Source organism: Pyxicephalus adspersus, chromosome 10, assembly GCF_032062135.1.
Source record: "Pyxicephalus adspersus chromosome 10, UCB_Pads_2.0, whole genome shotgun sequence".
NCBI lineage: Eukaryota > Metazoa > Chordata > Amphibia > Anura > Pyxicephalidae > Pyxicephalus > Pyxicephalus adspersus.
Window position 1 is genome coordinate 30,683,025 of NC_092867.1, and position 12,624 is coordinate 30,695,648.

Sequence of the window (12,624 nt, forward strand, 5' to 3'; positions counted from 1 at the left end):
AACAATGTCCACTGAGGAATTTTAGCTGGGGAAGTGATCAGAATGAAAGCAGTATAGAAGATTCTGTTATTGAGCTGTCTGCCCACAAAATGTAAACACTGTGGAGGAGCTCGGCTACAGGGAGTGATAACAAGAGAATCTGCTTTCCATTTCACAATAATTATGTTATTATTATCTTATTTATCTGTCTTTTAATTATCAAGATGTTCTAGAGAAGTGTATAAATCCTAAGGTAAACTACATAATTCCTTCAAATGGGATCTGATGGCATTTGGTTTCTATTTGTTTCTAATCCACTTAGATCTATATTAGATGGTACAATTGATAAAGCGTAATTAAACTCTGCTTTACTCACCTGTCCCCCCACACCTTGCAGGGCATTGCTATCTTCTTTCTTCACTTTCTCCTTTTGATCTTTGGCCATCTCGATTGGCCGGGATGATGTTACTCTTGGAGCCCAGGAGTTCATTCATTCCTGGCATGCGCTGTGGTAACCAGACAGGTGCAGCTCAGCTTTTTGCCAGAAACCCAGAGCGATTAGGCAGGTAGGTCATATTATTGCAGGAAGTACATTGCCTGCCCATTTCTGCAATAATGTCCTAAAGGTGGAACTTTAGTTCTGCTTTAAGCTCAGTACAGACATTAGTTTCTTGTCACCCTAGACCAGTCTTTCTCAACATTTTTAACATTTGGAGAACTACTTCTATAATTACTATATCCACAGCTCTCACAGTCCATTAGTGTGGGGGTCAGTGGGACAATGCCCATTGCTGACCTACGGGTGGAATATTACACTTACAGATAGCCAAAAAGGTCATTAGTGTCATTTAAATTGACTTGAGAGGCACTAATTGCCCAATATTCAAGGAAAACTTCCCTAGATGATCATTTGGGTTTGCCCCCGATGAAATCAAGTGCCAAACAGAGTTGTCATTATGTAATTGTGACCTGGTGTGCCAGATCTCTACACAAATGACCTTTATCAATAGCCTTTGTTTAATATGAGTAGAATGCAGTGGGGTTTTTTCCTGCAAACTCTCCCTCTCCTCTCCATAAAACAGACAGGCTACTCACAGTATCCTATCCTGGTGACCAGCAATGTTGGGCAGGAAGTAAGTGAAATCTCCCAATGGGTAAACAAAGAATCAGAAAACCTGCTATTAGTTCTCCTGGAAATTAAATAAGTACAAATAAATAAATAAATAAATAGATAATACAGGTCTAAGCAAAGACCATTAGATACAAGTAAAATAGGAATACCAAAGAAACAGTTGACTTCCAGGCAAAGTCAAATGTACAGTTGAAATACGTATAAATGAGATCTTTTACCTGCACATAGGATTCTTGTGTTTTTAAAGCTACATTAAATACATGAATGCTTGAAATGTATGTATAATAGCACTAAAGTAGTTGTGGGCATCTTGTGAAGAATTAATCTCATGTGGTTAATGTTAATTTTTTTTCTTCTTTGTACAGTGGAACCTAATCAAGCATCAAGCCTACAAGGTTAACTTGGCATCTTCATTACTATTTGCTGGTCTCCTCATTGGAAACATTTTGTTTGGACCATTGTCTGATAAACTAGGAAGAAGGCCGGTATTTTTAATAGGTAGGTGATCCATGTACATGTGTTTTTATTAGGTGAAAAGTAGAAAAGTTACTTATATTTAACTGGTATCTATTTACTATTCAGTAGTTTTTTTTTTGCTGGTAGATGCAGCTTGACTGTAAAAATGAGTTGACAAAGCTTATCACACGTATTATCATCCCCTAAAAGGCAAGCTTAAGGTCCCAATCCAGACTTGCGGTAGACCACGGCTTAGCTCCTTGAAATCCACTTTGTGCACAAATATAAAATAGCACATCATTATTGATAATGAAACAAGACTTGCACATGAATTGATAATAATTTAACATCTAAGATATTTCTATGAAATTAACATTTTTAGAAGTACATTATCACATGATAAAAAAGAGTAAAATATCTCCTGTATCTTACAGAATTTAGCCTAAACAGTTTTCAAGATTTCATTCTTAATCTAAATTATTAGAGTGTCCTACAGTGCTATGAAAGGTATCTTTCTGAGGGTGCTTTCCATTGCTATGGAAACATGTATATGAAATGCAGGCTGTTTGTTTCTCCTTGTAATTTTAATGAAAGTAGTTTAACTATCAGTGTCTCAAACACACAGGTCTTTGTAACATATTAAATGTTGTTGTTCTTTGTATGGTTTATAAAGAACAACTTAATACTTTGATATTCATTGACACATATTCTCTGATCACAGGTTTATTATTTGATGTCATCTTTGGTTACCTAACGGCTTTGGCTCCAAGCTATGGCCTTTTTGCCGTGTCACGATTATTTGTTGGTATAATGAATGGTGGAATGGCCTTGGTCTCTTTTGTATTGACACAAGAGTATGTCGGGAAGTCATACTGGGCATTAACAGGTAAGTCACAGACATGGAGGAGTTTTAAATATTGCATTCCTCACTTAAAGTCTGAATATACAATGCACTTCAATTTATCACCAGCTATGTTGTGCATGGGCCTCTATTGCAGTGTTTTTCAACCTTTTTTGAGCCACGGCACATTTTTTACATTGAAATCCTGTGGCACTCACTACAAATCAAAAATGTTACAAAATGACACTCTGTATCTAATTCTTTTGTCTCTAAGAATAAACAAGGCAATTAAGAAACCTGCTGCCACCCACTGACATGGAAGAGTATTACATTACTCTGCCAGTGACTACAGCACAGACACTCGACAATAGCACTTGGTAGTGTTGGTCGAATATCTCACTATTCGATTCAACAGCTATTCAATCGAATGGGGGGAATTGTTCAGGTGATCAAACGTCGAATTCGAACACCATTAAAGTCAAAAGGGGGAAAACTCGTGTTTTTTTTTTTTTTGGGGGGGGGACTGTGTAGAACTGCAAGAGCATGCGGGAGCACAGCTGACAGCTTGGCTCCCCTGATTGCTCTTGCAGCCCTTTACTAGTTGTATGTGTTCATGGATAGAATTTGTCTATCCAAGAACACAGGAGTGCTGTGTTCCTGGATAGAGAAAATGTAATCTCTAGTGCCCGGGGATCGCACACTGATAGGAGGATTCCCAGGGCTGTGCAGCCGTGGGAATGATCCTGTCATTGTGGGATAACCTGTAAAAAAATAAAAGTTAGTTACACAAATCACACACAATCAATACATTACTTTAACATTAAAGCCTCTTTTTTTTACACAAAAATTTGTTATTCAGGTCGGGTCTATTCGAATTCGAACAGCCATATTTGAGTCGAATATTAGGACAACAAGAATTCGAACACCAACACTAGTAATTGGATAATTTCCCACAGTACACCTGAAGATGACTTACGGCACAGTGGTTGAAAATCACTGCTCTTTTGGTACATTAGACCTGATTTATTAAAGCTCTCCAAGGCTGGAGAGGATACACTTTCATCAGTAAAGCTTGGTGATCCAGCAAATCTGGAATGGATTTCTTCAAAGTCATTTGCTATTTGAAGGGCACAGTAGGAGGCAAGTTTTACGTTAGGTTATAAATCAAAAGCAAAGTGTCTTCTCTTTTGGTGGATACCATTTACGATCAGTTTCTTTCACAGGAAATTAGCTTGACCATACAGACTTGGCCATAACTATACCTACGTTTCATTATTATGGTTTCCTGATGGTATATTTTTTTCTGCATGGCTGTTTCTTCACATTTATGTTTAATTATTAATGGTTACAAGGTATGTGCTCTGTAATTTGTGTTCATGAATCTCTTTCCTTACAGCTCTAGTTAATTATAGATGTTTATAATCAAGCATGAAAACTGACATTTATTTTCATCACACTATTTATTTCAAGCTCCTTATTTATTATGGTTTCCTATTAGTGTATTATAGTTTTTGTTGTTTTTTTTTGTGTTTTTCTTTCTTGTTAATGTTTTTATTTAATCATTACAGTTGCAAGGTTATGTCCTCTGTAATTTGTCTATGAATCACTTTCCTTACAACTCTAATTAATTATGGATATTTATAATCAAGCATGAAAACTGACATTTATTTTTCATCACACTGTTTATTTCAATGAACTATTTTCCTTTATTTGCATTAGGCTTTGCAAACGCCTAAATGCTTTGGATATTGTCTCTTAACTGGTAGATTAATGTTTATAATATTCTTCATATTAATTAGTGAGTATTAATACATTTCTTTCCTAGCTTTGTTGTGCTTATTTTTTGTATTTGTATAGTAAAAGGTTAAAGTAAATCTATATTGTGTGTGGCATGATTACGGTTTTATAGAGCAGATTAACACATGACAATGCACAAACTTCTGCCTGTCTATGATTGTGATTGACTTGATGGCTAAGCTCCACCAACTGCCATGCCCTTGTCCAATAGCAATCGCCTTCCTGGCCACTAAGGCACCCATTCTTGTTAAAATGCTAAGTTACTAGGGCAGTTAGTAGGGCTATGGCATACATTGATGATCTGATTACAATTTAAAACTAAATCTGAAAGGGTTTTGTCTCTAAATGAAAGCATCCACATTTCAAATTTTGTGTTTGCCTGAATTGCTTCTGAATATGAATGGGTTTAGATGAAAAACACAACATTTGACAAAAAAGCCAAGTTGGATCTGCAGTTCAAACACACCTCAATAGACCTACTGCGTCCTAAAAAGCACAGCGCAACACAAAGCAGGTAAAACACAGCTTCTGAACTGTCATGTGCACAGTTCAATAAAAGTCATTGCTGGTTTTGATGAACTGCCTTTCAAACGCGTTCCAAAGGCATGTCAAATTCAGAAAAACAATGTTCGTGGACAGTTAATTAAAAAATGTCAAGGCAGATCTCTTATAGTGTTTGTTCATAAGGCAAGTCTTTAACTCCTACTTGTACTTTTGGTAAATCTAATTACACAGATTAAATGTACCAAAACTTGATTTTTCAAAGTCTGTTTTCTTTGGAAAACAGCCACAGCCTAATTATAGAATCATGTCAAACTAACAGCATGCTGTACAGAAGGATCCTTACTTTCCACTTGAAAAGCCTCCTCAATCGCCTGCCTAGAGATTACAGACTTCCTTTTTGCAGTGGGGCATAGCAAAGCTCGAGCTCCCGTCTGATTGGAGAGCTTGAGCATGTTAGACCTGCAAGTGTTCAATTAAGAATGCAAGTGTTCTTCTTCTACTGAGGTTGTAGAAGCTTTCTAAAGAAAATAAACTGCAAGACTTTGCTTACCTTTTGTACTGATGAACTTGAAATGTATTAGGCCATTTTAAATAGAAACTAAACCCAAAGGCTTCAATCCCGCAGGGCAGTCTGATCCTTCCAGAGGTCTCTTCCATCGGGTTCCGCGTCGTCCCGGCATCCGCCCGCCTAACATAGGTATTCTTGGGGGCTTTGCTCTCCCATTCATTCTCGATCGCCTAGGCGATTGAGAATTGGGGGCTGTGCTTTACTTTTTTTTGTTTTTTTAAAACGTGTTGCACTTAAAAAACAAAACAAAAAAACAGAATTTTTACTTAACATAAAAGGGTTGTCTACCCTTTTATGTAAAGTGAAGTTTCTGAGTTTAGGTACACTTTAAGCTAAACATTTTTTTGGGATTAAAAAAGCTTAAATAGTATAAATTCTGAATATAAAAATTAATTTGAACACTAAAAGTAATTTGTAATTTTATCTGACCTTACAATTTGACCATCTTCCGTACTAGTATTTCCTATTTCTCTTCATGATGCCTATTTCTGCTTATCTTTTTTTTTTTTTTTTTATCTTGCAACTTTCTAAAACACAAGACAGGTGGTGGTGTTTTGTATTGCAGCCTATTTTTGTAAAGTATGCGTGTTTAGTTTAAATGGATGGTTTAGCAATAATTAAAAATGACCTACATCATCATCACTGCAATTTAGCTAAAATATATTTTAAAACCATCTATTCCAATTTAAATCAACACATGCATGCAAATAGGAAAGGACATTGAATTTAAAAATCCTTTAAAACAGAAAATAAACATAATATTTACAATGATCAAGACCTCATATGTAATTTAAAGTGCTGTGTATATAAAAAGATCTTTGCATTACATGAAGGTGTTGAGTTTAAAACCTTGATGCAGTATTCATGCATTGTGGCCATAGAGTGGTGTACTTTTGCCATAGACTGCAAAGTCTTTAGCAGCATTTCCTTCTAACCCTTACAAATATATCATATTGAATAATATTTAACAGGTGCGCTTGTAGATGTACTTGACATGATTTTAGGTTTGCATTGAAATACTTACTTTGATGAAATTCAAGATAGTTGATTGTACTTTAATTGTGAAATATTGTATAAAATACAAAGTATTCGACTGTTATGTCCAGTGTTTCACATTTGTGTTATTCTGTTTTAGGTTCTTTAACAAATCTGACGTTTGCAATTGGTATAGCGGCTTATGCCTTGTTGGGTTATTACATCCGTGACTGGAGAACACTTGCATTTGTGGCCAATACTCCAGGTGTCTTCTTTTTTCTTCTTGCTTTGTAAGTTTTACTATTACATTTTTCTTAATTTACATAGGTAATTGTTGATTAAACGTATTTATATCAAGTTCACCTCTGACCGCTCTAGTAGATTCGGTTTAGTGCAACATCACACAAATCAAGGGTAGCGGTTTTCAGTTTTGCTACACTTGGGAAAAATGTCTTCCTAACCCCCATAAAGAAATCGTTGTAAGAAAGTGCAGTAATTGGCGTTGCTAATACTAGATTATGGGATAATACATAGCTTAATGACACCCTGTAATCTTCTCCCAGCGCCAACTTGATGTTGCATGCTGGAATGGCAGAATGGCAATGTCACTCACTCCCTCACGTCAACTCACATGGAAGGAGAATACTTTCTTTCCTTTTACCCAGAAGCACCATCATTGTTGCCAAGAGCATCAAAGATGAATATCTGTGGACAGGGTGGTTTTTTACTAAGACACTGTCCCTTTGGCCTGAATGAGCAGGGGGGAGTATCTCTTTATTCCACTCTTTTTGTAAAGAATCTTTACTAAAATAGTAAAGTATTTGAGCACAAGTAATGTCCCCTAGCATTTTGTTCAGTTTATTGGATAAAATCTTAAACTTTAGTGGTGTCCTGGGGGATTTTAAATAGCAAGTAAATCTCACATCAATTACACTGGGGAACGCATTTTTGTTGAATTAGATCTTACACTTTTTTTTTTTGGGTGGTGAATCCAGAAATGATCCCAGTTTTTTTGCTATCACATCCAGATTTTACGATATAGGGTACCCTCCATTTTTGTCAAAAAACAAATTTTACATACAATGAAAAAATAATGAAATAATAACTTGAATGTACTGGTTATTTTTTTTTTTTTTTTGTACCAAGGATTTATTGTTATTTTTTTTTTTTACAGTAAAACATTTAAAAATTATTTGGATAAGTGGTTAAGGTAAAATATACACTTATAGCTTTTCCTGGAGTGTTCAGTGTTAGGACAATCCAGCTGTATGCTCCAACAATAGTCAGCCATCATACATACATCCCATCTACCCTGATACCGTCCTTCAATTACCTTCAAATCTTGGTGGAATCATTCACCTTGCTCATCACTGACTGCACCAAGGTTTTCCGGGAAGTTGGAAAGATGGCTATGCAGAAAATGCACCTTGATGCTCATATTGCAACCAAGCATTTTGTAGCTCTCCAAGAGTTTCTGGACTCTTTGTGTAATTATTTGCTTGTGTGTTTCCAAGAAAGTCCTTGACAGTGGCTTTGAATGATAACCAAGCATTCTTTTTGACTTCTGACATTGTCCTGATGAAATGTTCATCCTTGATGAGCTGCTAAATCTGTGCACCATCAAACACACCGGCCTTTATTTTTTCAAATGACAGGCTAGGAAATGCCAAAATGAGGTACTTGAAACAGTCTCCTTCAGTTGGCAAAGCTTTACCGAACTGCTTCATCAGACCCAGTTTTATGTGCAGAGGCGCGAATATATTTTCAACAAGTGGCTCATGTAGAATGTTTGGATCACCTGGTTTTAGGGCAGATCTTGGAGGCCAATTTCTTTCCACCCAATGCCTCTGTGGAAAGAAACAAGCTCTGCTGTCCCACATGCACAGATAACAGGGGTACTTGGTGTATTCGCGTTGCTGACCAAGAAGGAAGCATACTATTTTAAGGTCAACACAGATGACCCAATTGTGTTGGTGATCTTGCAACAACCTAATGACTTTCTTTATGTCTGCATATTATAAAATTGCCCGTAGCAACGGGGGTGTTTCAAGCAGGAAACAGGGCCAGCAGGGTTTAAGTGCATCAATTTCACTTAACACTATTTCCACACAAAGATGTCTGCTGTTTTAGGGCATCTAATTGTTGTTGGTAGCTCTGTGCTTGTATTTCCAACAATTCCTTGTGGTGGGCCTCAGCTTTTTCCAGACCTAGCAGCAATTGTTGGTTAATACGCTTTTGCTCCACATTGGCCTCCTGCTGGTTGACATTGGCCTGCTGTCAGTTGGCATTTGCCAAAACCAGCTGTTTTAGTATCTCCTCCATGCTGGCCTTCCAAACACCCGCTTATAAAGTTGTCCGCATCCTCCACCATATGTGAGATCACCCGTAGCAAATGGGGGGTGTTTCAAGCAGGAAACCGGGCCAGCAGGGTTTAAGTGCATTAGGGTTTATTTCACTTAACACTATTTCCACACAAAACAGGCGAAATAAAACAAACAGCAAAAATAAAGCCTGGCCACTTGGCCACTAACTCACTATTAGTTCCCTTAACTAGCAATTCAGCCCAACCTAGTGCTGTGCAGGACTCTAAGGGCCTAACCAAACATCTTTTGTAACAAAGTCTGTCTTTACTCACAGTTCCCAGTTCACCTTGGACCTCCTCTCAGCTCACCAGCCAAGACAGAGCCACAGGAATAAGCAGGCTGGGAGTTTATATCCCCAGCTTAATTTCCAGGATGCATTTCAGGTGAGACAGTTACACCTGATCATACCCAGGCCTCTTTAGCTCCCCCACTTTGCCAAGAAGCCTGGTACTTCAAACCCCATCTTCAGGTTAAAAGGAAAACTGACCAAACAGAAAAACACTCTGCGTATAACCTGTATCCGGGGCAAATGTACCTGTCATCCTGGATGAAACCCTGTGATTTATTTGTCCAGCTGTTACAATATTCTTCACAAAGAAAAACTAAATAGGCAATTGGGACTAACCCAAATAAATTGCCATTTTAAAGCAGGGCGCACTTTGAGCTATCAATGAATAGTCGCCATTCAGTTGAGTTATAGGTTGGAATTCCCAATTCCTCCATTAAACCAGGTATGTTATGGCAATACACAAAGCCACTGTCCGTTCCAAAGTACTGCAGAAATGCAGGTTCTCTGGTTCGAAAGTACGAAACGTTCGTTTTTTTTTTATCAAGTAAGTTTTTCTCACGCAGTCTTGATGCTAGGAGTTCTGAAGCCTTCCTAATTAGTCCCAAATTACGTGCTAAACCACTCAACTCATGCTGATCAAATCCCTTACGAACAGAGTCCTCTTCAGTTTCAAACTCCTCATCATTGTTTTCACCTAGTTCATCACCATAATCATGTTCTTCAAGAGAAGGTAGTGTAACGTAGCAGTGCACAACCTCTGACCACACTGTGTTGCGTGTAAATGAATAGCCTATACAAATCCACGCTACAGTAATCTCATTAATATAAGCGGTAGAGAAAAAACCTGATGTGATAAAAGAAAACCAACTGCACTTTCAGAATCAGCATACCTATTTTAGTGTAAATAAGCTGAATAATTGAAGTCAACACAAAATGTGTTCAAAATTGTTCCCCAGTGTTATCTGCTAGTCATGTACCCCCGCATGTCATGATTTATAACTAAAATACCTTGAAAACATCATTTAGATATTAGGCTGTGATCTAAAATAAACATCACACATATTTTATAGGGTAAAGTGTGTAGCCACTCTAAGAATTGTACTGAACACCAATAGTGAGAAAGATGTTTCTAAAGAACAGAATAAGTGTTGCTACCAGTGCATGTATGTATAGGAAAGAATAGCAGGGTATATTGCAGGGTGGTTGTATATGTGTTGTGTGTGGTTATATGTTTTGCTGTACAAGTTCTATCACCCTAGATATAATTTACATTGCACATAATATGTATAGAAAGTCTAAAGACCCATGGCTTTTAATCCCCATTACTCAAGTCTTAGTCCAGCCTTGTGAACATCCAAGTAGTATGTTACCGAGAAAAAAAAACTCGCACAGCACTATGGGGAATTCTCATAAATTATACACAGAACAGTGTAAAATATAATTAGTATTTATTTTATCAAGTGTTAGAAATATATTACACCACTGTGCTAAGCTTACATTTTGAATAGTATCAAAAGGAATTTTTAAAATTCTGGACAGTAACTGTAAATGTTAATAAGCTCTTTTTCTGAAGGTCATGTGCACTTGTGATTTCTATAGCTTCTCTTGAATGACAGATGATTGCAAATGATGATTTAATTGTGAAAAAAAGGCTTTTTTATTGAACCTAAGAGAACAGTATGAGTGACTCATTCCTAGGGCATGTCAGAAAGCAAAACCTTAAATAGAACAAGTGCATTGCCCATTCATTATAAAGGTACAGGTTTGCTTTATTGCTAGACCTGTAACTACACTTAGCTTACACATGCCTTCTCCTTCTTGCCTCCAGGGTAAACATAACGACATGCCTGATACTGATAGATTAACTCAGCTCAACAAAAAATATTTTTTTTCACTTGCCAAGGATTTTTCAATATATTTAATGTATTTTAGGTCTGTTGAATCCAGAAATTATATCAGTTTTGTTGAATTGGTTTTAGTTCTTGTGATACAACAAATGTTAACCCAGCAATCAATCTTTATTTACACCAATGTTTTGCATGTTATATAATAAATGTAAAACAGATATATAAATAAATATAAAACAGAGAAGAAACGTTGTGAAACAAGCATATCTTGCATATTTTGGTATTAAACTCGGGGACCAAGATAAGTATTGTGCTCCCCTATATAATATGCAAAACTTGTGTAGAGTGTCTTCGTCAGTGGGAAAATTGAAAACGGAAAAGATTAAAACTTGGTGTTCTTATGGTATGGCGAGAGCCCAAATATCATCATAATGTTTGTTATTTTTGTTCTGTGAATGTCAAAGGTTTTAATTGTTACAAGAAAAACAAGTGGGAATCGGCAAAACGACCTGTGCTGAATGGTCCCATAGCATGTTCAGTACACTCCCTGATATTCCTGTATCCAACATGGAGGACATACAGGGTTTGGAGTGTAATCTAGGAGTTAGCAGAAGAAGTGAATATGAAAGAAGTGTTTCATCAAACCAGCAGTTTTCCCAAGAAGAGCTCAATGATTTAATACGTAACCTAAGTTTGTCAAAACAAGCATCTGAACTTTTAGCATCCAGGATAAAAGAAAATAACTGTCGGAGACCAGAAGTTTAAATAACAGTTTATAGTACAAGAGAGGTGACACTCCTACCATATTTCAGTGAAGACGGAGACTTTGTGTACTGTTGTAACATCCCTGGACTACTAGCCCATATGGGAGTACCAGAATACCGAGCAGAAGACTGGCGGCTTTTCATAGACAGTACCACTGTTTTACTGCATAAAGGCAACTGGTATTCATCAATTCCAATTGGTCATTCAACAAAACTTAAAGAAGATATGAAAATATCAAAATGGTCTTACAAAAGCTTTGCTTTCATGAACACCAATGGTCCATATGTGTTGATTAAAAAATGGTGAACTTCCTACTTGGACAGCAAAGTAGATACACAAAGTGCTTGTGGTATGGTAGAGCGCAAAGCAGGATCACTGGAAAAAGTGACATGGCCTCCGGGGGAAAACATGAAAAAAGGTGCAGCGAATATCATTAACGAGCCAATGGTTAACAAAGAAAAAATCATTCTCCCTCCACTACACATAAAGTTGGGATTAATGAAGCAATTTGTGATAATGAGCTCTGAACAAGGAGGGTGATTGCTTCAAATACATTTGTAGATTTTTCCCTGGATTGAACACTGAAAAATAAAAAGCAGGAATCATTGATGGACCCCAGATTCAGAAACTGATAAATGTTTCAAATGTCACAAGTTACATGACTCATACTGAAGCTTCTGCCTGGCACAGCTATGTCATAGTTGTCAAAAACTTCTTGGGTAACCATAAAGCACAAAGTTATGAAAAACTGGTACAAAACTTGCTCTTAAACTTTAAAAATGTGGGTGCTACTATGAGCTTAAAGGTACACTATCACCATTAAGATTCCATTAAGATATAAAGGTGATGGAAGAAAGGCATCAGGGCAGATGGGATAGACACATAATGGCAGACTGCAGCCTTCAAAATGATTGTCCTGATCATTAGCATAAAAGAAAATCATACAACAGAGATGTAAATTACTTATTTGTGATTAGATCTGTAAATAGACTGAATATAGAATAAATTGACATTAAGTACTTCAAAAAATTTATTTTGTATACATAGGCATATCTAGTTTAGTTTTGCTTAATTTTCATGTTTCATTTGTTTCCTATGTGGTTATTAT

General features: G+C 36.7%; 1 protein-coding gene across 2 annotated transcripts in view; it reads left to right on the forward strand.

Moving 5' to 3' along the window:
• The window catches only part of LOC140339183 (solute carrier family 22 member 15-like), a 152,229-nt gene that overhangs the window by 38,012 nt on the left and 101,593 nt on the right, over positions 1-12,624 (forward strand). For both annotated transcript variants that reach the window (XM_072423735.1, XM_072423736.1), the window contains exons 3-5: positions 1,477-1,609; positions 2,289-2,453; positions 6,413-6,542. In XM_072423735.1, coding sequence (XP_072279836.1) covers positions 1,477-1,609; positions 2,289-2,453; positions 6,413-6,542 — 428 coding nt within the window. The remainder of the gene's footprint in view (positions 1-1,476; positions 1,610-2,288; positions 2,454-6,412; positions 6,543-12,624) is intronic.